The 25727-nt window shown below is 47.0% G+C and overlaps 2 protein-coding genes across 5 annotated transcripts in view; one reads left to right on the top strand and one right to left on the bottom strand.

Annotated features, from left to right (window-relative positions):
* Positions 1–25727, top strand: part of DCC (DCC netrin 1 receptor) — a 592501-nt gene that overhangs the window by 463124 nt on the left and 103650 nt on the right. The gene's annotated exons all lie outside the window — the stretch shown is intronic.
* Positions 2984–24090, bottom strand: LOC141735717 (uncharacterized). Of its 3 annotated transcripts, XM_074568849.1 has the most exons (4): positions 23937–24090; positions 20811–20907; positions 11631–11855; positions 2984–5288 (listed from the first exon to the last, which is right to left on the bottom strand). In XM_074568849.1, the coding sequence occupies exon 4, from the start codon at positions 4245–4247 to the stop codon at positions 3354–3356; it is 894 nt and encodes a 297-aa protein (XP_074424950.1). In that variant the 5' UTR covers positions 4248–5288; positions 11631–11855; positions 20811–20907; positions 23937–24090; the 3' UTR covers positions 2984–3353. The 3 variants fall into 3 exon arrangements, with proteins under 3 accessions (XP_074424950.1, XP_074424951.1, XP_074424952.1); XM_074568850.1 differs by lacking the exon at positions 11631–11855 and having other exon boundaries at positions 23937–23998; XM_074568851.1 differs by lacking the exons at positions 11631–11855; positions 20811–20907 and having other exon boundaries at positions 2990–5288; positions 23937–24013.

Below are 25727 nucleotides of genomic sequence, written 5' to 3'. Positions count from 1 at the left end.
GGAGCTTGCCAGAGCAGCCGCTGCGCTGAAAAAATATATTGGAAAAATGTTATTTTGTGAGTTATTGGTGAGGGCTGTCTGTACTGTGAAGATTAATGCTGTCGGAAGATGAATCGATCTTTTTGTTCCTGTTTATTTGTTGGGATGGGTTTCTTGTAAGGGAGGATGCTGGAGGGATGTTTCGTTTTCCACCCCGTGCCACTGCGCCGTGCTGAGGGCAGGGGCTGGGAAAACACCCCACGGGCACGGAGGGACCCATCATTGTAGCTGATGGTGCCGGGCAGCTTTCACCCTACTCGTCTTCTGAGCTGAATGAGTTTTTAGAATTAATTGAGAATCAGGATTAATTGTAGGAAGCAAACCTATTGGACACGGGCGATAGGACAAGAGGAAATGGCCTCAAGTTGCGCCAGGGGAGGTTTAGGATGGATATTAAGAAAAATTTCCACATGGAAAGGGTTGTCAAGCGTTGGAACAGGCTGCCCAGGGAAGTGGTGGAGTCGCCATCCCTGGAGGTATTTAAAAGACGAGTAGACGTGGTGCTGAGGGACGTGGGTTAGTGGTGGACTTGGCGGTGTTGGGTTGATGGTTGGACTCAACGACCTTAAAGGTCCCTTCCAACCAAAACGATTCTATGATTCCCTGACACTGGGAGACTATTTTCTTTCAGACACAAGAGAATTAAGTTGGCTCGGTCAAATATAGGGACCTCTAACCCCAAGACTGGCCAGAAGCTGGTGAAGAAGTTAGGTATTTTCTTCCTTTAGGTCTTCTCCAAAGTCCTCCCAGGACACTGGGAGAGCTGCTGTGGCTTCAGCAAGCACCGCTTGCCCCTGGATCACTGCAGCAAATGGTTGCGAATGGTCTTCGTTGGCCACCAAGGTGGAATGGTACTCATGTGGACCTAAAAATTTGTGAAGTTTTAGGAAGGTGGAGTGAGGGTAGGATTGAGGGATAATGGGTTTAAACTGAAAAGAGGGGAGATAACGGTTAGATCTGAGGAAGGAATTCTGTGCTGTGAGGGTGGTGAGCCCCTGGCCCAGGTTGCCCAGAGAAGCTGTGGCTGCCCCATCCCTGGAGGGGTTCAAGGCCAGGTTGGCCGGGGCTTGGAGCAACCTGGGCTGGTGGGAGGTGTCCCTGCCCAGGGCAGGGGGTGGCACTGGGTGGGCTTTAAGGTCCCTTCCAAATCTAACCATTCTGTGATTCTAAATTGTAGCGTTTTTGCTATTGAAGGATGTCTGTCTTGCTAATGGAAAGAGTGTTGTTTCTAGAAAGGTGCCTTCCAGAAATATCACTTGGGTGAAGGGTACTTTAGTGGAAATTGCTTATTTTTACATGCTTTAAGGTAGACAGCGATTCCTCTAAACCTGGGTGCCTTGGAGCAAAGAGGCAGTTCTGGTTTTATTTATGGGTTTATATTTTCAAGGCCTGAGGGAAAGCTGTCTCCAGCAGCTTATAGTGACTGGTGGCCGTCTGGATTTCTAGGTCTACAAGGCAGCCAGAGTTTGTGCTGAAAGTGTTAAAAGAAAGAGCTTTCTGGAATAACCTTACATGGCTCTTCCTTAGAAATATAAAGATCTTAATAAATTGAAAAAAAAAGGAAAAAGAAAAAGAAAAGCCTGATGCAGGCTGTTGGATGGTCGTGATGTCCTCCTGCCCTTCACGCTTGGCCCGTAACTTCTCTGCCCCTAGTGGTTGGCTCTTCGGAGGGTCTCCAAACCCAGCCCGGCGCCTGGGGAGCTGTGACCAAGGTTGATAAAGCCAGCGCTGCCTTATCCTTCCCAGCATTTTCTCATTTCCTATTTATTTTGAAAGATGTTATCTGAGCATCTTATTGAATTTACTGCTAATTACGTTAAGAAAAAAAGTAAAAGTGTATTAATACAGCCGAATTCAATGAAGACTGACGGGCATGTTGCTTCTGAGGAACTGTGATTTAATCATGCCGGCAAGCAATTTGCCCGACGCAGAGTTGGTGAGCTGCCGTTAATTCAGTAGAGAATACCTTTGAAAAAAACGCTCATTAATTTCTTTTGACCGCGCTCAATATTTTGTGATTTTTGCATCCAAACTCTGGAAGTCGGGATGGTTTGATCGACTTAAAAACCATCTTGAGGTAAGAAAAAAAAAAAAACTGGTACGGGAATAAAAGAATCGAGTCCCGTTTGGGGGAAGTTGCGTTCAAAACTGAGTTTTACCCATATTTGTGCTCCCCAAACCTCTTTAGATCTGGAAGTAAACGTACCTTTTTTGCGATGGTTGGACGGGAGGATCTGCGACGAGCCGGTGTATCACAGGGAGAGGGTGGCACAGGGCAAATATGTATTTCTGCCGCTAAACTCCTGTGCTAATTCCTGCTTTTTTCCCCCGTTCCTATCAGGAGATGGAAACATATGGAGCCAGCTCAGCCTAAATGTTGTCCCTGCAAATAACTGGCTGCATAGGGCCGCCCGAGTCTTTATTGCCAACAGCTATTTCTTCACTTGTTAGAACAAGGCTCTTCTGCTCCACCGAAACACAATAAAATTGAGCCATCGGAAACTTGGGAATGGCTCGTCATAAAAGTTTACTGAGTCGGGATCCTGCCATATGATGGAATAAACACAGAAGTAATTCATTCTGGGGCTGGGGCTGAGCACTCGTGGTTCAAGCTGGGAGATAATTTGGGTGTCTCTCTTCCTTTGATTTCCGATGGCTGGTAATGAGTCATAAGATTTCTGCAGCTTTGGCAGAGTTTTTTAATTGGATTTTATTTTTATTGTATTATTTAGTGTATAAAAAAAACCCAAACCAGCAAGTGCTCATGCTTCCCTCATTTTCTTCAGCATTTCTTAACATCATATTTTAATTGCCTTTTATGCAGAGATACACACTGGCAAGATGTTCTTTTATCATCCTCAAATATATTGGCTTGGTGCCATTTGCAAAAGAAAATTTCCCTTCTGCCGCTTGACGGCAGCGTGTAGAGATTTATACGACTTTTGACATTTTCCATGATTATTTATTTTTTTTTATTGTTATTACAGTAAAGAAGGATGCCTGCGAAATTAAAAATAATAAAATATGCTCTGTAGTGGGGAAATTTCCTCCTGTCCTTCAAGGTGGGAGTATAATTGTTAGAGGCACGTGGTGGTGTTTGACACCACCCAGTAACTCTCCGATTCCTTAAGTGTAATTGGTTTGCTTAAAAGCGCGTACGATACAATGAGATGACACTGAACTGTTTTGTTTTCTTGCCCACACTGTCAGCAATTAATAGCAAATGGTATGGTAATATAAGAGAAAATGATTTTAGAAATGCCTTGAATGCCGGCACACGTAGAATCATAGAATTGTCAGGGTTGGAAGGGACCTTAAAGAACATCCAGTTCCAACCCCCCTGCCCTGGGCAGGGACACCTCCCACTGGATCAGGTTGCTCAGAGCCCCTTCCAGCCTGGCCTTAAAACCTTCCAGGGATGGGGCTTCCACCACCTCTCTGGGCAACCTGGTCCAGTGTCTCACCACCCTCATGGGGAAGAACTTCTTCCTCACGTCCCATCTGAATCGACCCATCTCTAGTTTTAATCCGTTCCCTCTAGTCCCACCATTACCTGACATCCTAAGAAGTCCCTCCCCAGCTTTCTTGTAGGCCCCCTTAAGAGACTGGTAGGCCACTAGAAGGTCTCCTCGGAGCCTTCTTTTCTCCAGACTGAACAACCCCAACTCTCTCAGTCTGTCCCCATAGGAGAGGTGCTCCAGCCCTCTGATCATCCTCGTGGCCCTTCTCTGGACACGTTCCAGCACGTCCATATCTCTCTTGTGGCAGGGGCTCCAGAACTGGAGGCAGTACTCCAGGTGGGGTCTCAGGAGAGTGGAGTAGAGGGGGAGGATCACCTCCCTCGACCTGCTGGCCACGCTTCTCCTGGTGCAGCCCAGGATACGATTGGCTTTCTGGGCTGCAAGTGCACACTGAGGGCTCATGTGGAGCCTCTCGTCCACCAGCACCCCCAAGTCCTTTCCTCCAGGGCTGCTCTCAGGCCAGTCACTGCCCAGCCCATATCGGTGCTTGGGATTGCCCCGACCCAGATGGAGATGGAGGACCCTGCAGTTGGTCTTGTTGAACTTCCTGAGGTTGGCATGGGCCCACCTCTCCAGCCTGTCCAGGTCCCTCTGGATGGCATCCCTTCCCTCCAGCGTGTCAGCCGCCCCACACAGCTTGGTGTCGTCGGCAAACCTGCTGAGGGTGCACTCAATGCCACTGTCCATGTCGCTGACGAAGATGTTAAACAAGACCGGTCCCAGTACTGATCCCTGAGGGACTCCACTTGTCACTGGCCTCCACTTGGGCGTGGACCCCTTGACAGCCACTCTTTGGGTGCGGCCGTCGAGCCAGTTCTTTATCCACTGAATTGTCAGTCCATCAAACCCGTATTTTATCAGCTATCCTCATCCCTTGAGATGCCGTACGGAGCAGAGGGTCAAAGAGGTGGTACCAGGCTGTTTAGCAGGAATTAAGCAGGACATCGCATGTGTCACGGACAGGGATATTTGTGGATCTGAGTTTCCATTTCTCAAAATCTGGGATGCCCATAGAAGCAGACAAAACTACTTTAGTGCTGAATGTCGGGGAGGGACGGGTGGATGCAGAGACGTAATGTCGTTACTGTTAGCAATTCTGAATGGGCAGGACAGTTGAAACCCGTCTGTTAATACTTCATTTCCCTACGGCTGCTGGCTGGGGAGAGCAGATCTCCGCCGTGGCAGTGGGAATGCCACCAGCGGCACCCGCTGCTGCGGGCCGGGCTCTCGCTGCCCCCGCGCTGCCTCCCCATGGGTGAGCCCTGCCGAACCCCGGGGATTTATCACCGTCGCTGAACGACGGCTGTGTCTGCTTCGTAACATTGAACGGAAATTGTTTTGCATGTTCTCCTTCAAAAATATTTGGAAATGAGAATGATCTGGGATTGGGCTGGCATCTCGTACCTAAATACACGACGGTGGCTGTATCCGCCTGTGTCGCAAAAAAAAGCCAGATGTTGGGTTCGGAAAGCTACAGATTCCCAGCTTCAAGTTATCGGCAGGCAAGGAAGAAGGGGCTGAAACGCAGGGCAGGACGTGCAGCCAGTCGTTAGGCAAGCAGGGGCAAACTTCGTTAGGGCTGCAGCCTCCAGGCTGGTGGGGACTGCCTGGGGGCTCTGATTTCCTGGGAAAAAGGAGTGGCAAATGCGCATGTAAAAGCGGGAATTGTCTGCTTTAGTTGTTAGTTTTGCTTTTCCATGTGTTGCTTCCATCTAAAAGGAAAGAGCCCTGGAAAAAAAAAAAAAAAAAGCTTGTTAAAATGGCCAGTTTTTTCTAGGACTTAATTAAGGGAATAAAAGAGGTCCAATCCGAGGCGACAGATTGTAGTCCAGGGTTCGAAGTGGCCTTAGATGCCTTCTGCACGGCCCAGCGCTGCCTCGGTGCTTGGCAGTAGAAGCGGCCGATACGAAATAAAACCGCACGCTGCAGTACCTGAATAGGAAAGAAAACCAGAAGAACGTCATATTGTACTGGTTGCATCAGCTTCTCCTGTAGTTCCAGTTCTCCGTCGGAGCTCCTCGGGAGAGCGTTCCCTACGGATGCTCTAAAGGTGGTTGAAATGTTGGAGCAGTAACAAGTGGTTGCATTAAACAATTGAAATTAGATTCAGATAGAAATCAGAACTGTGATTGAAAGCAGATTGAAATTAGAACTCTGAAGCTTACAAATACCCCGTTTGAACTACGTGCCTTTTGTAACGTTTAAATTTGAATGCTTTTATCCCGTTTCCAGCTGAGCCGTGAGCCTGGGGGCTTTGCAGCGCGGCCCCAGCACGTGGTTGCACGTGCCCAACCATCTGACTAGGGCGTTTTACTCCCCAAAAGCAGGGAAATCTTGAGGGGGGGGGCGGGAATACATCTGTGTTCACAGAGACTTGCTCTTTGCTGGCTTACGCATTGGTTCTCTTTAATTTATAAACTAAACAAGTTTAGGAGTGTTTAATATGTCACATAGAATGAAGAGATGCCGAAACGCAGCTGCGAATGCGTGTTGCGAGGGGAGCTGAGTTCCTTCATAGCTCTTCTGTTGCTGGTGTTGCCCTTCAGACTAAATTCGGTGTGTTCAGCTTGCGGTTTTGGGTAATATTGGGCTCGGTAATTTAAGTATTATTTCTCTTTTATGTGTAATTGTACCTTCAGCCAGACGTTATCAGCCTCTGATGATTATGTGTCTTATTTTTGATACAGTAGGATCTGAATGAAGGCTTTCAGATAATAAGTTACAGCAAAAAAAATCAAGAAATGAGTCAAAAATCGGTGCAAAGATGGAAAAATTGTAACTGCAAGACAAACTTCTGTACCCAAACGAGGGCTGGTCCTGCGGCAGGGGCAGCTCAGGCGATGGCCTCGGTTGCCGCTTTGTGTCACTCCTGCCTTGGCTTTGCCTTGGGTGGAGAAGCGGTTTGGGAGGATGGGGTGGCCCTGGCTCCTCGGTGACACGGGGAGGTGCCTCCAGCTCTTCTCCTGCTGGGCTGCGAGGTCCGCACCGGTCATGGCCACGGCTCCGCCTGCCCTCTCCTGTCACACCACCATTAATTCCATATTGATTTTGCATTCAAGAAGAGGACGGTAATTACGGAGAGGTTCCGTGCCGAGGTGCGGGTCTTCTGTCCGCTCGCAGAAGCTGCCTTTTCCGTGGTTTATGTCTCTATTCCAGCCCAGTTCCTCTGCCAGATTCTGCGTCCGTGATTGAAAGTTATAGCTTTGTTCTGCTGGTACAGTGGAAAACACCGAGTAAAAATATTCTCTCATTCACCCTTGGCTGCACATGTAACTGGGATGAATGGTGTGCGTTCCCAGCTGGGAGCTGGGGTCACTGGTGGCCTGACTCAGCTCCTGCTGTTAATTTAAGAGAGATGGTGACAGCCACACTCTTGGGCTGGGGTGAAGGAGGCGCGTTCTCCCCCTGCCCCCTTGGTAATAAACTAATTGTCGGGCGGCTCTGCCTATAAACTCCATAATTTTATTAGTTTTTTCAGCAGGGACCAGAAGGGCAGGAATGAAACGACCGCATCTTGCGATGCAATGTGTGCCCAGGACAGTTAACGAAATAGGAACATTTCTCATACTCCAACGATTGGAAAGGATTGGGCAGTGTCAGTAAGAATGTGGCCGTGCCGGTTTATTGTCTCTGTGTGTTTTCACCGTAGCATTTTAATTGCTAGCATTCAAGATAATTTTCCCATTTATATTGGCCTTGGAAAGAGGGGAAATGGTAATCTGCCGTTAACACGCACACAAAAATAAGGAATAAACTTGGCGGGGAGGTTTTTATTTGTCGTTTTGGTGATGAAGTTATGTGCTCATCTGAACCTGGCCGTAACAGAGGGTAAGGGAACTTGTGGCTGAGGTTAACTGAGTGCCTGCGAGAGGCTTGTTTTCACCGGCGGGGTGCATCAGCAGATCATTTCTGGGTCAAGCTTTCCCCTACAAAATGACCGCAATGAGCGTTGGAAGGAGGAGTTGTGTCCTCTGGTACCGCTGCTAACGCACCGCTGGTCCCAGCAGTCACTTTTATGGGATTGTTGGGGTTTTTTTATTTTATTATTTTCCTCTTCTCTCTTCCCCCACCTGCCCCATGTACTGGGAAAGCATTTAAGTGACGGTATTTTCCCACCACGTCTGCCGGGGGCCTTCTGGAGCGTCACTGTCACGCGTCCCATCCGATATCGCTATTTGTCTTTCCTGAAACACCCTAAATTTTCCCTTTCTTAATGTTATTCTGCCGCTTCTAGTTACGCCCCTGGGTGCCATCGTGAGCGATGCCTTGCTCTTGACGTTCATAGTTTGTATACATTTTACGCTCTTCTCTCCCCACCCAGTGCTCGTGCGCCGAGTTCCTTACGGGACAAATTTTCATTAAAATGGACAAGGGGGAAAAAAAAAAGGTACATTACTGCACGCAATTACCGCAGTTGGTGTTATTAATACCTGTATTAATGTGGTGTATATGCACTCGAGGCGTGTACAGGTACAGGCTTAAGAAGGCACTGGGCTGGACAACATGACAAAACAACAAAATACCAGCCTTTGCCCCCAAAATTAGAGTCAGAGGGAGTTCTGGTAGTCCCGACTGCTTTTCTGCGTGGCTGCTGTTAGGGTATTTGCAGGTAAACGTGCATTTTAGTTCCCTGATAATCGCTGCCGTAGACATTTTCTGTCTTCTATCTAATTTCCTACTTCTCAGCCTTTCCATATCTTGAATAATACTCAATATTATACACTTTCTTGTGTTATATAGCTCAGTAAGTAGCATCCCCAGTCCTTGACTTTTACGTACAGCGAGCAAGTTGGTCGGGGAGGTGGTTGCATGGATCATCTCGCAGAGTATATAGCGCGGTCCAAGCGGCACAGGTGGTAGAGTCCATCTCGGGTTCAGCGGACGTGATGGAAGGGAGCAGAGAGGGGGAAACATGATGCGCAGCGTTCTGGTGAAAGAAACTCTGATTTTGGTGCCAGAGGGGATGGATTAAGACCAGGTTGGATGAGGCTGTAAGCAACCTGGTCTAGTAGAAGGCATCCCTGCCCGTGGCAGGGAGGTTGGGACTAGGTGGGCTTAAAGTCCCTTCCAACTCAAACCATTCTGTGATCAGAAGGGCATCTGTGCCTTCCAGGCACCAGAAATTGAGGCCAAGTTGTTGAAGCCAGGCCTCCTCCTGTGTGCCCTCTGGAGTGCTAATCAGAGGTTCTGCCCAAGGTTTTAGGCACGACAAAACCCACCGTTTTCTGATGATGCTGATGGAGCCAACAGCTCAAACACGGAGCGGCGTGCAGAAGCCGTGGTTTGTGATCCTGCAGCGGATGGGTTAGCACGGCATCCTGAGAGGGGAGCGTGGTTTCCTCCGTACCAATGCTCACAGCATATGCCTCAGATGAAGTATTGTCCCGGAACTTAGCTGCTCTTGGCTCAGAGCAGGACAACTCAGTGCTGCCGTGATGAGAAGATGGGCTCCAAAGGTCATTGACACGCGCTGTTGCTCTTTGTACTACATGACCCATCTTGAGATACTACCCATCTGGCCTAAAATATGTATCCTCGGTTGGATTTACAGTTTCTAAAAATCTGGTTTTAACCTTGACTTCTGGCTTAGACCAGATCCTCCGGTTATGGGGCGGGAACCCCCGAGAACACGTCTGAAGGTGATGTTGCCGTACGTGACTTGGCTTGTCAAACCTAGTGCCCTGCAAATGGAGGTATTTCCATACCTGGCAATATTTCAAGAGATAGCGCTCTAACAGCACCTCTGTTAGAGGTGCCTGAACCTTGAGGAGATGTGTTTCGTTGGGAGAAGATTCCTTTATGTTTCAGCCACAGAAATAATTGTTTCCACGTTAGGAAAAGTAAGTACCTGCGGCTCAGGTTGCCCTGGAGAAGTGCTCGTCGTTTCGGCATGGCTGAGAGCTCCTGCTGTATTCATAAAAACTGATTTCTTCTTGAACACAGGCAACTAAAATAAGCACCTGAAAGGTCTCTAAGGTAAATTTACCCAGAAACAAGATTTATATTAAGAGCTGTCTGTAGCTTTCTTCAAGATGATTATTGGGGGAAAGTGAGAAACGAAACTTCATTTCCTACTCATTTAAGTTTTGGAACAGAAAGGCAGGATTCATAGAGTTCATTTTGAAAAGGAAAATCAGGTTTATACTGAAAATGGAGGGAGGGATGGACTAGATGATCTCCAGAGGTCCCTTCCAACCCTATGATTCTATGATGGATGGATGGATGGATGGATTCCCATGCAGACAGACTGCACAGCAGGCCTCGGTGTGACTTGTCCACCCGGGGCAGAGGCGATGCCGAAGTGGGGAGCCTCAAGGCTGCCGGAGCACCCTCTTGCCTCCAATATTGCACTTTGTTCTCCTGGTGCCCTCTGGCCCTACGGTGTTTGTGGTGTCCGTGGAGACAGAAAACCCTCCGGGGCAGCGCCTGCCCCTCTGGCTGTACGTTCTTCATCATGGTCAGGCCTTAATTTCATTTAGAGACAATACAAGTACAGAGAAAGGTCAATACCACACTGCCGCCGGCTGAATTTTATTAACTTATTTATTAACATCTGAATTTATTATTGCTTTGTTATTAGGAAACAGGTTCTGTTGGAGAGCTCGTGGGATAGTCTTAAATTCATCCTTAGGATTCTCATTTTTCTGCACGGGAGGAGATTTCTAACGCCATTTAGTTTTTCATTCAACCTCATATTTAAGAGACTAAATGCCGGGTGTGGAGGCTCCTAAGGGATGGAAAAAGTTCATCTCTAGAAAAAGCAATATAATGGAATTTGTTGAAAGTTACCCAGTGAAAACTCTTGATAGTTTTTTCGATTTGACAGGCCAATGCAGCTGGCCCCGGTGCCTTCTGAAGAAGCTCCAGAGTGGCAGGAACGGGAGGGAAATCGCAGGTGTGGAAAAAAATCTATTATCCCATGATGTTAGCGCCTGCCGGTTTTGCTGTCCTGGAGAAGACTTCATGTAGTTCGGACAGCATTTCACTTGGAATGTTTTACTTAGTAGCTGAGACAAAGCACTCGTGGGATGAGGATTGTGCGCCTTGAGTAGTTTATCACAGGCCGAAGTTAGAGTTCATTAGAGCAAAACCAGCATAATTTGGATATTTTGGATTTTTTTTTTTTTTTTATCCGGTTCCTGCGCTCCTCAGGGCAGATGGGGCTTGTGCGTGATTTCTTTCGGTTTTATCCTTCTGTTCAAGGATGATTTGGAGAGAGATTGAGCCATATCCAGTAATACGGCGTATTCGGGTATGATTGCTCTGCTCCTGTAAATACTGAGGTCTTTTCCTTCCGTCCTTCCCACCGCATCTCTTCTAGCAGCTGGTTGTATCATAAGGATGCGGTATCTATTTCCCCGTATGTTACGGAACATAAAGTTTTTAAAGGAGCCAGGGTAAATACTAAAAAGTGTTAAAATTTTCCCTGTATCTGTCACTGTCTCGTTATACACCCGTGCTAAACCAATCCTTAAAATAGAAAAAAAAAACCAAACCACACACACGAAACTCTCTTATTAAAAGTAAAAACATTGGGTACCCAAAACTGTATGATTGCGTTATTGAAGACGTGCAGCCAAAGTCACAGAGGAGGGAGAGACGTGTGTTTAAGACTTCGATAAAACGTTAGCTTGGCTAAACTGCCAATAATGTACGCTTTAAAAGAGGCATTTAAGGCATAAATAAATTAGCCAGGAAAGACGACTTTGTGCTGCAGAGTAGAAAGGCGTCGGGATTACTCTCAGGAACTTAATTTTTGCCTTTCCTTCTTCTGCGAGATCTTATCTGCGCAGATTTAGCAGCGTTTATTTGATTATTTTTTTTAATAAAAAAAAAAAAAGAGCTTACATCTTTCCTGTATAAATAGAAAGAAATATAATTGTTGGCGTAATAATACCCTGCGTGCCTTCAGTTAGGGGGATCAGCTAGGGGTTGGGTTTTTTTTCCTGCTTATCCAATTTTATGGCGTTCATCCTCTTCGTCTGTCCTTCAGGGTTTTCACTGACAAAACTTTCTCCTTGCTTTCGGTAAAACAGACCAACTTCCACGTCTGGGCGTTGCTTTTCTCACCTGAATAGCAAAAAGGAGCGTCGCTGCCGAGGGAACCTGGGCCGTCACTTTGATTTAGGAGGCCCCGTTTGCCCTGTGTTATCGCGGAGGCTTTAAAATGACAACGGCAGGAACGCGAACAGCAGCATTAGCTGACGTAGTATAGCAGCGAAAGTAAAGCCGAATATTCCTCTGGTCTTAGGTTGCCGGCAAAATGAGGATGAATGAGCGGGCTGTGTGGATCACCTTTGGAAAAAGGAAAAAAAAGGGCACTTACCCTTTATGAACTGTTCTTCGAGTAATTTTTTACTAGAAATGCCTTTTTTGAGACAAAATACAAAAGAATAGACTCCATTAATGAAGAGCTGGTCTCAGCAGAAATGTCATCTGCAGGACAGGCTTCAGCCGGGATGGGGATGAAGTTGGAAGGAAAAAATATTACTGCTTCTCTTATTGATACTTTGGGGTCAGATCCAGGAAGAAGCAGCAGCTACGGTGTGACTGCGAAGCTGGCTCCAGAAATGGGGTGGAAATAGTCGTCACAGTAGAACCAGGACATTTTAGTGGGCACACATGAGATGGAGCTGGGATCCGTCCCTCTTGGCTGGTTCCCGGGGTGCTGGTTCCTTGTATGCTGGTACCCAAAGCCCGCAGAGGAGGGTTTGCTACTGTGCTTTGGGGTTCAGCTAGACATTGGTGAGGAGGTGATAGGATGGGGTTATAGAATCATGGAATGATTTGGGTTGGAAGGGACCTTAAAGCCCACCCTGTGCCACCCCCCTGCCCTGGGCAGGGACACCTCCCACCAGCCCAGGTTGCTCCAAGCCCCGGCCAACCTGGCCTTGAACCCCTCCAGGGATGGGGCAGCCACAGCTTCTCTGGGCAACCTGGCCCAGGGGCTCACCACCCTCTCACCAAAGAATTTCTTCCTCAGATCTCATCTCAATCTCCCCTCTTTCCATTTAAAACCCTTCCCCCTCGTCCCATGGCTCCCCTCCCTGCTCCAGAGTCCCTCCCCAGCTTTCCTGGAGCCCCTTGAGGGACTGGCAGGGGCTGGAAGGTCTCCGCGGAGCCTTCTCTTCTCCAGGCTGAACCCCCCCAGCTCTCTCAGCCTGTCCTCCCAGCAGAGGGGCTCCAGCCCTCCCAGCATCTCCGGGGCCTCCTCTGGCCCCGCTCCAACAGCTCCGTGTCCTTCTGCTGTTGGTGCCCCAGGGCTGGAGGCAGCACTGCAGGGGGGTCTCCCCCGAGCAGAGCAGAGGGGCAGAATCACCAACCCCACCATCAGAGTCCACTGACATTTTCACTTTCTTTGTCTGAAGTTACATTTTAGGTGTCTGGAGGATTTGGGGCTCTGGATCTTTGTGGTCGCAATGTTAAGGTAATAGAATTATCTCCCAGATGGAGAAAGTATTTGGTGTTAATGTGCTCTGGGTGAGCTTTTGGTAGTAACCTGCTCTGGCAGAGGGGCTGGACTAGATGGTCTCCAGAGGTCCCATCCAGGCCCTATCATTCTGTGATTCTGTGACTGTTGATACCACTGTTAAGACACCCTACCTTCATGTGTCTTGACTCAAGTGTTGGGGTTTTGCTGTTTGTGATGACCAGTCAACGCGAGACGAGGTCCACCTTCTCATTCTTTGGTAGCTCCATCCCTCCTGCAGCCCCCTTCTGTCTGATCTGCTCGTGTGGGTGCCCACGTGGGGTGCAGGCCAGGGCCCCTCGCCCCGTGCACCTGGGGATGCTGCTGGCATCTCCTTTCACTGTCAGGAGCTGCTGGGGTCATGGTGCTTAGTTTGGTTCAGCAGAGAAATGACGGTTAATGAAATGAAGGAGAAGCATCACACTTTTACTGAATAATTATGGAATTTGGCCTGGATCATGAGTGCAGTCAAGAGCTGCAGGGCAGACTTTTTAATATGGTTTTGGCCATCGTGAAGAACATGGAATGTGGTTGGTTGGTTGCTTCATTTTTCCAGTGGGTCTGTGAATCTGAGTACACTGGGTTTTCTTCTCGCATCCTGCCAAAACCAGCGTGGGTGTCTCGTGAAGTTTTAAACCTTACGAAGTACTAATAAACCCTCTGAGCTGGAAAGCCCCTTTGGCAGGAGGTGGCCTGTCCCCACCACGGTGTGCTCAGCCCCGTGGGGGTCCCGCACCCAGCACCCTCCGGGTGGGATCGAGAGCATCCCAGCACCTCCTGTATCGTGGAGCCTTCCCTCGCAGCACTGACTCAGCCTGACTTGCTTTGGGGGGAGCGGGGGGAGCTATAAGACTGCCAAAGATTTGGAAAATAAAAGGTTTCCAGTAGATTTATTAGCGGGTTTCTATTTATGCAACCGCCGCATATGCCATTCTGGGAGGTTGAAGGTACCTGAGAAGAGCTGTAAATTCACTCTTTGCCTCCTTGAGGTCTTTTTGCGCAGCCAGAACAGTTGGAAGATTTCTCCGTCTAAATGAAAATCAGGACCTGAGGTTTCTTTCTTTTTCCATTTAATGACTTTTACAAGTTTTTGTCTTAATTATATATAACCTAAGGGGTTTTGGGTTTTTTTTTTTGCTTTTCTGTTGTTGTTTTTCTTATTCCTTGTTGATAGTGTGTATATAGCGGGGGGAATAATGTTTCTTGTTAGTTTATCTTGCAGAACCAATGAAAAGGGGAGCCATAAAAGATCTTTTTTTATGTTATAAAAATAACCTCGCCTCATGGGATTGGTCTGTGAGGGGTGGGGGAGTGGTTGGAAACAAAAACCTAAGACCAAAATTGTCTCCCGTAGCTCTACTGAAGCCAAAAAGAGACGTGCTCCCATGTTTAAAATCCCCAGAACAGTCTCTAGAGAATAAAACAATTATAAACCAGCCTATTTCTGGGCTTAAATTACATGATATTTATGGAATCATTCATGCCAGAATTAGCTTTGCTTCAGAATTTCGAAAGTAGCCTTAACTCCCAGAGTGGCCTTTTAATGCATAATTAACTCTTTTCACGAGCTTAATGTCATCTTTCGCGGAGAATTCGGAAAGCGTGTCATGAAAACCTGTATTTATGCTCTAGTAGTATTCTCCAGTGCTCTTCACATTACTTTGGTGCTTTTTTTAAAAAAAAAATAAAAATAGGTGGCGGTAGGAAAGAATTAGTTTATATATATATTTTTCCGTTCTGTGGGACTGAAGTTGTGGTATCGGTATCCGGGGTATTTGAGAAGCGTTCCTCTGAGTAGTCGCCGCTGAATAGATTATCCGACAAAACTTGTAAAGGAGCAGATTTGTCACCTGCCTTCTAAGTGATCTCTGTGGTGTTGATGAGTGCGTCAACGTACCGAGTACAGATTTGATGGAGGAACAAACAATGCCGGTTGTGGGCCTAACCGTCCAGCTTACGGTGCCCATCCATTGAAAGTAAAAGAGAAAAAAAATCTTATTTTGGGGGGAACTTTGGCTCAGGAGATGGGAAGCAGGGTGGCTGCCCTGGGTTTACTAACTCTGGTTTTTCTCGCGATGGTGAAGACAAACGTGGTACGTAAAATCTGATACTTGTGTAGAACCGCTTTTTCGATGCTGTAGGAGTTTGCCGGAATCGTAAAACGTACGAAATACAGAGATCAATACTATGTTATTGTTTGAACAGCGAAGGCGAATGATGCTGGGTATCTCCTGCCCCACCTGGAGGAAGGAGGAGACTCCATCATCATCTGCAGCAGCAGTTGAAGCGCTTCGATTCACTAAGTCCCTGCTGATCTGGGTATTAAATGTTGTCTGTGTAACTAAATATCTCCAAATCTGCTCACATCCTTTCTATTGATTTATTAAACCCTTTCCTATATTTCTGTGTACACTCTAATATATTTACTTCTCATCTTCCCTGTGAATGCTGGGTCTCCTGTGCTCTTTCTCTGCTGCCTTTTTATTTTCTCCTCAATAAGGATTTCATTTACACGCAGCAATACTCTTCACCTCGCTTCTTTTGTCCCAGTTATTTATTGAAATAGAGTTCACAGAGCATTCGCCAGGAGAAATAGCCTTTCTGTGGACCAGGGCAGACGCTGCACATCCTCACGCGAATCCCGAGCGTTTCCACCAGGAGCGTTGGCAGCTTGGCACGAAGATAAGGGGGGGGGGGTTCGGATGAACAGTGCTGGTGGCTCACACGAGTGTTTTAAAAGAGAAACTCATGCAGTATCTGAAAAGCTGTTCACGCTACGCAAAGGCTCCTCGGTAGATGTTGTTGGGGAGTTGGTATTTATTTGGTTTGGTTTTCAGCAGTGGGGTTTTTTCTGGGCGCGTGTGTATTCATTATATTAGATACCCGCTATTTTCACAACCTTTTCTTCATCAGGAAATAAATGCATGCTAGTATAATATATATTAATATACATACATACATATATATATACACACACACTGGTCTGGTGGGAGGTGTCCCTGCCCAGGGCAGGGGGTGGGAACTAGGTGATCTTTCAGGTCCCTTCCAACCCAAACCATTCTGTGATTTGATCTGTGGATTTCGCAATATTTGCTCTCAGCGCTGTTCCGTAGCTCTGAATAGGAAAGAAAGCCATTTAACCAGAATTACCAACCTTTGGCAAAGCTTTATTGTTCCGGTCCGTACTCTGCATTAGATTGGGCCTTCGTGTACGTGAAATTAAGGTTTGATCCTGGCCCGAGCATTGGTGAATGCTGCAGATCTTGCAATTTGGACCTCGCTGCGCTTGAAGATGCTTTTGCAGGTTGAGGAGGCTGTTGAGCCTGCTGAAATCTGGGTTTGGGAAGTCCTCTATTAAGCCCAACTTCTGACTCCTCTTGTGGCACCTCTCCTGGTTCCTCTGTAGGCTGCGAATGACCCCGCCTGCCCGGCAAGACTGAGCCGTGCTCTTGGGTGAAGTTTGCAGGATTTTGGGACACTATTTTATTTTGACTGTTTATATTTGCTGTGTAATTCGCATTCCCATCCGATAAAAACAGGCCCCAAATACTTATTTCTGACACAGTAATGACAGCCTGGAATTTTGAAGAGTTGACATCTGGTGTAATTCACTCAAACTGAGAAAATCTCTGAAGTTATTTTTCCACAAGCAGCGCGCGACAAAGGTTTCTCATTTTTTAATGGTTGCTCTCTTTTTCCTGTAAAGTTGAGGCGAATTAGCAGCGTGATAGGGTATCGCGAAGTGAAAATTTCCCTCTTTATGTACTCGGTGGTACCCGAGTAATCATGTGCCACGTGCAAATAAAATGATATGGCAAAGAGTAGAAGGATAGAAACAGGCTCTTCGCTCAAAAGAAGACATTAACATCAAAACGTGATCTTTCTTTATCGTGACTGCAATATCAGCTTCTTCCCTCCGCCTTTTAGCAAAACTCCCGGAGGTCAGAATACGCCGGCGCTGGTCCCGTGTCTTTCCTAAGAGAAAAACTGTACAGGACGAAGGGTGGTGCTAATATCTGTGGAGCGATGCTTTGTTGGCTACAGATGGTAACAGCCGAGTACAACTCGCCTTGCGCCATTTCTCTGTTTTCATAGACATTTTGCTGGAAGGTGCTTGATCCTTCGCTCCATCCAAACTCCGGTGAAGGCTGCCGGAGGCAGGCTCCAGTCCCTCCGCTGCGGTGGCTGGCACTAAGCCCTCAGCTCTTAAGTGGCACGGATAAAGGTGTAGAGCGGCTTCTTCCGGATCCCCTCCCGTGAAGGGAGGTTGTTACGGCAGTCTGATGCGATAAAACATACTTCCTTTGAAACCCATCGCTTAATTTACTTAGGGAACAAGTATGGTGTGCACAGCGCCATAGAGTTACTTGGCGAATTGTGAACACTTTGAATTTTTTAGGGTTTTGACAGTTCTTCGCCCTTTAGAGCCTGAACGTTGCGCCCACGGTAATGAGAGCAGGCAGGACTCAAATAGATGGCTGTCTTTATAATTCTTAACGCTGCAACTTTTCCTTTGAAAGGGGTCGAAACTGCCAGAAATGCTCCCTCTGCCATTCTGAGATATTTCTTTTTAGCCGTCTTCCCGACTGGGGCGGTTAATTGTGATCATCAGGTGGGAGCCCACCCCATTGGTAACGGAACAGGTTATTTTCCACAACCCATTTTTAAAGGCCGCTGTATTTATTACCCAGTCAAAGAATAACAACCGGGTGCTAGGCTGTTTAGATCACTGCACGCTGCACTTCGGAGGGCTTTGTTCAGGGCTGTAGCCGGGATTATTTCTCATTTTTCTTGACAACTCTATTGTGCCTTCCTTTCTTGGTAGCGTTGCGACATTAAATCTTCTGAGAGGGAAATAACTTTTTTAATGCAGTGGCACTGGGCGGCAGGGCTGTAATCCAAAGTTTGGGCAGTCACTCATTCTGGCGACGCTGTGCAAGTCTGTCTCTTCCTTGAAAATACGATAAAACTTCCAAAATATACCAAAATGAGCCATTTTTGTGTGTTTAACTGAACACAGCTGTCCCCTCTCCCAAGGTCAGGCAAAACCAGATTTATCCCGTTCAGACAAGAATTAATCCAGAGGAGTCTTACAGACTCTCTCACACCGGGCAGGGGATGGAGGGGACGGTCACAGAGATCCCTTCTGGCCTTTGAAGCCTGGAATCTCCGTTTCTGAGGAATTAATGGCTAAAAGGCTGGGTCTGTTCCGTTGGGAGGGCTGGGGGGTGCGGCGATGCCTGGCATACGCAGCGCTGAGCCTGAGGATAGGAGAGCTGCGATGGCCCCTGAAAACTGAACTAAATAACCATTTTCCTGCTCTTAATTCAAGATAATGAGGCTGCTAATGAGGCACTCTCTAAAGCGAGGTGTGGTCTGCGGTCTCCGGTTCTGGGAAGCATCCCCTAACCATCCGTGGTGGGACACCAAGTCAGCCGGGTCCCCACGAAACACGGGGGAGATGTCACAGCGCCGCGGGTTGCCTTCGGAAATGTTGACCATGATGGGTCGTCTCTGAACCAGCGCAAAATAAATCCTTGGGGGTGGGAGTAGGTGACGCCCAGAGGTCCCTTCGAACCCACACCATTCAGTGACGTTTCTGTTGTTTTCCATTGTCATTTCGATATTAATTTCCCTTCCAACCTGGCTCAGCTGCAATCCAGGTTAATGAAGTGCCTGACTCCGATCGTTCGCCTAAATTTAGGCACTTAATTTAGTCGTCTGAAGCGAAGCACCCTAATTAATGCTTGTTTTAGTGATAAGGTGCGGGCAGCTCCTGAGGGATGGTTCAGATAGACGACACGTCCTTCTCTGGCCAAATACAGAGATCCTTCAGCTCTGTACATAATTAATTGGGATGAACCCGGCCTTGAGCGTCCAGCAGCAGATTTATAACAAAGTTGAACTTTCCAGCTCTAGTAGTAAACAACAGTTGAGGCTGGACTAGATCCACCGTCCTTCACCGTAGAGGAATATCCTTCTGCAGGTCCGTATATCAAGTAAGGTGCCAATTACAAATACATCTAACGGGAGGTCTTCAGCACAAGCCTTTTAAGCCTCAGAGATTTGCTTTAAGCTTATCACTGGGTGTACAGAAAATTCGGCAAATCCCATTGAATTCTGCAAATTCGGGCTGATTTTGGTGGGGGGGTGGGAAGAAAAATTATACCAGAAGCGTCCCAACAGCAGCTCTGATGCTGATTCAGAATGTCTAGTTGCAGGTCCCTAAAGCCAAAGCACTCGTTAGAAGAACTAGAAAATACGTTTTTATGTCGGAGATGTTTTCTGGAGCCCCGCTTAATGTTACTGAGTGTCCATAGGGAATGAAAAGTCTTTAATTAAACAGATGCCAATGGGTGCAAAATTTAAAGGCCTATCCTGAATGACCCTTGTCGTTAATCCTAAAAATCAATATAATGTGTTCGGTTGTCTGGTGACTTCCAGGCATTTACCTTTCCCAGATGAATTTGGCATCTGGGTCCCCTGATAATTACAGGGACCTCCAGCGCTTCAAATTTTAAAGCCGAAACATAATTAAACCAAAAAAATGTAGAGATAAACCCAGAAATAATTAGTGAAGATTGTGTATTTTCACAGCTGGCTGGAGCTGGAGTTATTTAAGGCAACGTGTGATACTTGGACTACCCTTGTATTTCCGTCCGTGGTTTAGAGACTCGGAAAGCCGAAAGCAGAAGCACAGATAATGTTCAATCAGAATTAATGAATAAGATCAGCCTTGGGGTACAAAATGGGGAGGAATTAAGCAGGTTTTAAAATGCTCAGGTAATAAACATAGGCTGAGGAATGGGGCCCTGGGGTGGGATTGCCCTTGGTCTCTGGGACGGATTAAGTTTTCTGATTTACCCCGGGGAATGTGGCAGAGCACCTTCGTTTTCTCATGAAATGCCCAATTTTGCTTTTTCATCGGCGGTGGGAGCCATGAGAAGTGCCTCTGGGTCCGTTTCGATAACCCAGCTCTATGTGCGAGAAGCCCCTTATTTTGGGGCTGTATTTGAATCTTCCACCTGGGACATCGGAGGAGTGGCCGTCCCGTAAGACGCAAGTTCTGGATGCATTATACTGAACAAACAACACAATGGAGTTGCTTTATAGCTGCCGCAGAAGGATGTATGTACAGCCCAAAGGCTGCGTGGCGTGGCAGCGTGCGAGAGGTGAGAGTAGAGAATCACAAAGGAGTTGTGTTGAGTATTTGTTCGAATTGGAAAGTCTACCTGTGGGTCTTCACGCTCCGTTTTTGTTTTTAATTAAGCCTTACAATCACCAGAACGCGGCCCCTTATTTGATAACTAACCGAAGAACAGGGCCGGAACCTTCCCCTCTCGTTTCATTTGGATTTCTCCCAGGGATTTAATTGGAGACAAGGTCAGCGTACGTTCATGTTTCAGGTTTTCTCCTGGTCGTAAACTTTGCTGCTACGTGATCATTAAAACACAGTTTTACAAAACCACATTTTATTACCGTTCGGCCCCAAACTTAGTGATGGGAGGTATATTCATATAATCAAAAGGAAAAGCAACGCACTTCTGTGAATAAATGGATGGGACAAAGCTTAGAAGTACTTCAAAGTGCCAGTTTTCAGTAGGGCACAGAAAATGCATGCAATTCGGGGGTGTTGTCAAAGACATTGAAGAAATGAAGTTTTGCCAGCGGAACTCAAGGAGGTATTTCGCAGGGTGTGATTTTTCTTACAGAAAGAAAAGAAACAGCAGTAACTCGGTGTTACGCAGACATATAGTGATGTCCCACCCCGCTCCCGGTACCTGCATTTCTTGAGCGGGGGCTTTTCCTTCCCCTTGGATGCTGCTCTGCGATGCTCTGTGGTCCAGAGGAGTGGGATGGGACACGTCCTACCCTCACCTGAAAATTTGCAGAGGCATCATCTCCCATTCAGATCTCGAGCTTTTTTTTTTTTTTTAAAAAAAAAAAAAAGGAGTTAATATTGGTTTTGGGTAGAATTAGCCCACTGTTGAGTTCTGTCTTCCCTGAGCTGTTTACCCCATGGGACACCAGTAATTCTCCCGAAGATCAATTGGAAGTAGTAACGGTTTCCAAGGAGGGTGTTGGTGCGTAGCAAGTTAGAAAGGAGGAGGAAGCGTTTGTAATCCTGCCGCGCGTCTGAAACAAGGAGCAGAGCTCTGCCCGTGCTTCGGTGCTGGCGAAAACAAGCTGATTGTTTCACACCTTTCCGTTCGTCCTCCCTTAATGCGTCTTTCATTCTTCTGCCTTTCACATTGTTTGTTCTCAAGAAATGGAGTACGTGAAATTGTTTATTATTTAACTAACCCAGCAAGCCCCCAGGCAGCATCGGTGTTGGCGCCCTATAAAGTGGGGCCAGTCCACCCAAAAAGCTGTGTGGTCCCAGTAACGGGGAACGGAGTACTGGTTCTGGCCCTGATGGGCAGGCGGTCACTCTCTAAAGAGACATTTGTACCACAATAAGTATATTGTTTCTGATTTGCAAGAGGGCCAGGACATGCAGACAGCTGGAGATTTTTGCCCTTAAATACTAGCCGAGGTCAGCTGGGAGCCAGGTAGGTGATGCTGCGGTGGAGTTGCTCGGGGTTATTGCACGTGGGGGCACGGCTGGGGCTTGGCAGACCCTGCTCAGGGAACCGGGACACTGGTGGTTTTCCGAGAATCACAGAATACCAGGTTGGAAGGGACCTCGAGGATCGTGTGGTCCAACCTTTCTTGGCACAAGCACGGTCTAGACAAGGTGGCCTAGCACCGTGTCCAGCTGAATCTTGAAAGTGTCCAGTGGTGGGGAATCCACCGCTGCCCTGTTGGGATTATTCCAGTGGCTGATTGTTCTCTGAAGAATTTTCCTCTTGTGTCCAATTGGAATCTCCCCTGGAGTAACTTGTACCCAAAAGAAGAGCTTTTATGTTTTCTGGAGACACCGTTGTATGAGCAGGGAGATGAGTGCCATGAAGGTGAGCAGAGTTTGGTGGATTGGTTGGTTTGATGACTTTTCTTTCTATAAGGAGGAGTTCCCCAAATCTCACATCTCCTCCTTCTCTGTACAGATGTTGTAGGTTTGCTTGGACATCCAGGCATGGGGCAGTAGCTCCAAACTGACTCTCAGGGGTCTGTAGCTCTCAGACATTCCCGTATGTGTTCCTGAGGCTGCAGCGTGGATGACCTTGTCATGTTCAGGCCACTCTGGAAGTCTTAATGCAACCATAGTTAGGAATAAATCAGTTTAGACCCTGGTTGTAAAACTTGCAATCCAGAATATTCCTCTTTGGACATAAAAATTGCCAACCCCAGCAATATCTGGCAGGTCTTCCCTTCTTTCCGTAGATGTTTCAATACCATCTTGTGTCCGTGGCTTTTTTAATAGGATTATTCATCATCGCCTTCCATCTTTGAGCAATTCAACAAAAGCTTTATACCCATTTGTAGAATTTACCCCTTTTTAGCTATTTGCTTATGATCCTGTCCAAATCCATTCCCGGCCCTCTCTCAATGCCCGCGGCTGGGCTTGGGGAGCCGTTCCAGCGCACGATGCGCGCTGAATAGCACCAGATGGTTCCTTTCTCTTCAGAAGCTCGCTAACTAACCTCTATACCCAAAATAGCGTCTTTTCTTATGCCGAGTTAGGCCTTTAAATCTGAGCATTTCTGCCGGTGAACCGCCTTTACGCTTTTTACTTGAGGCCCAAAGAGATGCTCTCCAGGTTCATCGTGAGAAGCGGGTATGCGGTAATCTCGGTGCACGTTAAGGCTCGCAAACCTCTGTTGCAGTTAGTGTTTCGGTAGGATTGTCATGAAAATGTGCAGTTTTCAGAAAGGAGAGCGTCAGTGGCTTTATAAAAACCCGTACATAGAATTAGCGTCAAAGCGAAGACGGGTTCCAGCACTCGGGTCGTGGACGCCAAGAGCTCCGTCAGTCTCCACGTGCAGCGTTGCACCACTCCGTTGCGTGTGTTATACCAGGAGAAACCTCCTTTACTGCTGCAGGAGCGTAAATATTTAATGAAGAGTTTGGGGGATGCGTTATTTCATGGGGTTTTTTTGATTTCCTCTTTTTGTTGGTTTGGGGGCGGTGATGGTGTTGAGTCGTTTGGGCTGATGGGCAGCTAAGCCCTTCCTCCAGAGAAAGAGGAGGCTCTGGCAGCTCCTGGTACCAGCACGGCATAATAAAGGCGCATGCATTAACATTATTTAAACCAGAATATTTCCTCAAAAATATGCTTGAGATTTCGATTTGAATCTGAATCTTAACAGCCTAATTATTTTGAAATTATTGTGCCCTTTGCTTTATAAACTCTTAATCACGAGGCTCTCAGGCAGATATCGTTTAAGTAATCAGCATCAGCATAATCAGTAATTAAAGTGATAGCCAACTACAGGTGCTGCTAAGTGCTAATCAATTAAGTGCATTTGTAATTGAAAACTTGATTGAAGTATTGATAGTGGCTTTGATCCCTGGCCCTGTAAAGAACATCCTCAGAGGAGGGAGGAAAAGCTGAGAGTTCGTTGTGAGTAACTGCGTCGCTGGCACCAGAAGGAGTTAAACCGAAAAGAAATATATCGCTACAGCCATGGCAATATGTTGTAGGTGGGTTTTCCTATTACGGGATTTATTTATTTTTTTTTTAATGAAAGCTTTTTAGCCCAGCCCTGAATGAGAAGTCAAAGCTTTGAAATTGTTTCTGGATCTGATGTTCTTTAAAAATAATTTCAAGTTAATGGTGCCTCTTAGTTACTTCAAAAGGTTTTGTTTTCAAATGTACTGGCAATATTAGTACAAGCTGAACTTCAATTGTATAATTAAATGCCTAAAAGCGCCCTAAAATAGCTAAAAATGCTTTAAAAAACCCCAATAAGCAATCACTCTTTTCTGCCGAGTCAATAAAATGAGAAACAGAAAGCAAGACTCACCTGTCCTAAAAAGTTACCATGTGCTTTTCTTTGCGTGGGTCCTTTTTCTCCCTGTCAGCTGTAAAAAGAGCCCGTCTAAACTTAGCACAGAGGGATCTCGTGACTTCTGAAACGCTAAAATTATTCAGATGTTGGGCTGAGCCGTTCCCGTGACGCCAGAGCAGAATGCAGCTCTGCACGCTCTTTTGGAACGTCCGTACGTCACCCAGCTAAAAAGCACTCGGTTGCGCTACACGTGATTATTTTCCAAGTCTTTTTTTTAAGTATCCAGAACAAAATTTTGGGGAGCAGTCGTGCCTTAGAAGTTTCTACGTCTGCGGAGAGAGAGAAAACGATGACTTTTTTTCAGTACGCGTTCTCGAACCTCGCTATTTTCTGTTTGTTTGGTTCCTTCGCCACCGTAACCGAGAATTTGCCTGAGGTTTCCGACTCCTCTAAGCCTTGTCTTTGGTTATGTTTCATCCTCTTTTCTTTTTAAGTTAGTGAAGGCACCCAGAGGCTTTTTTATCCTTAAGTTTATTTCACCCCACTATATCGTGACTGTCGCTTTCCTTCCCTTTTTTTTTTTTCTTTATAGACTGCGGTGATCAAATAATTCCAGTATTTCATCATGCAATTTTTAATATAAGAGCTGTTTGGAGACGTAGTTGAGAAGAGAAACACCCCGAGGAGACAATACTGGCCGAAGCGGTCTTCGTACCTAAACTCCTCTCCCAATCTTTTTTCTCCTTCTGATCTTCTCTTGGGGTGGGGGGAAAAAAAAAAAAAAGTGGTTTTATGGAACGCCATGGTTGGGGACTTTACGGTTGCTCGTATCCAAGGCAACTGCCAGCAGCCTCAACACGTATTTGTAAATTAATTTGCAGCCTACGGGTTGGTTGTGGAAGGAGAGCCCCTTGCCTTGTGGGGTGATGGAGTGGAGGGGCGCGGGGACGGGGACGGCTCCGAGGGTGGCAGGAGGGGCTGGGAGAAAAGGAGGCTGAGGGGAGACCTTCTCGCTCTCTGCAGCTCCCTGAAAGGAGGGGGTAGCCGGGGGGGTCGGTCTCTGCTCCCAAGGAACAGGTGATGGGACAAGAGGGAACGGCCTCAAGTTGTGCCAGGGGAGGTTTAGGATGGATATTAGGAGAAACGTCTTCACGGAAAGGGTTGTCAAGCATTGGAAGAGGCTGCCCAGGGCAGTGGTGGAGTCCCCATCCCTGGAGGTATCTCAAAGCCGGGCAGACATGGTGCTGAGGGACATGGGTTAGTGGCGGTTTGGCCATCATTAGGTTTACAGTTGGACTCAATGATCTTAAAAGCCTTTTCCAACCTAAACAATTCTATAATTCGATGAATTCTGTGAGCCCCATCTCCATCGTCTCCATCCCATCCCTGTGCTCGTTGGCTGCTCACGGTGTGCACCGGGTGTTTTTATGCAGGTGTCGTTCCCGCTTTGGTTTAGTTTGGCTCCGCTTTTCAGGCAGAACAGCCCACACCCTTAAGGCCCGTGATTGCCCCTACTTAAAATCTTCATGAGTTTTTGCAGTGTTACTCCAGCACATCACTTCAAGGCTCTATTGTATCAGATCCTTGATTTGTGTATGCCTAGCTGGTTTGATTGTAGGAAATGGGATTTCTATTGGAAAAAAATAAATCTACAGAATGGACTTAGGAAAGAAAAAAGCAGAAGAAAAGCGTATGCGCAGAGACAAAGTGCAACAGACAGACTTCATAAAGCAGGTCCTAGTCGTCTGCCACCACAACTGAATGAATGTTTGCAGATATCTGTTAATAAATATTTATGTCCAGAGG

Source organism: Larus michahellis, chromosome Z (assembly GCF_964199755.1).
Source record: "Larus michahellis chromosome Z, bLarMic1.1, whole genome shotgun sequence".
In the NCBI taxonomy this organism is placed as follows: domain Eukaryota; kingdom Metazoa; phylum Chordata; class Aves; order Charadriiformes; family Laridae; genus Larus; species Larus michahellis.
Note: the sequence above shows the minus strand (reverse complement) of the source record. Positions and strands in the feature narration are given on the sequence as shown.

What these genes read in the sequence shown, in the direction of transcription:
- LOC141735717 (XM_074568849.1), bottom strand. Translation starts at nt 4,247, where the DNA reads ATGGACAGTGGCATTGAGTGCACCCTCAGCAGGTTTGCCGACGACACC.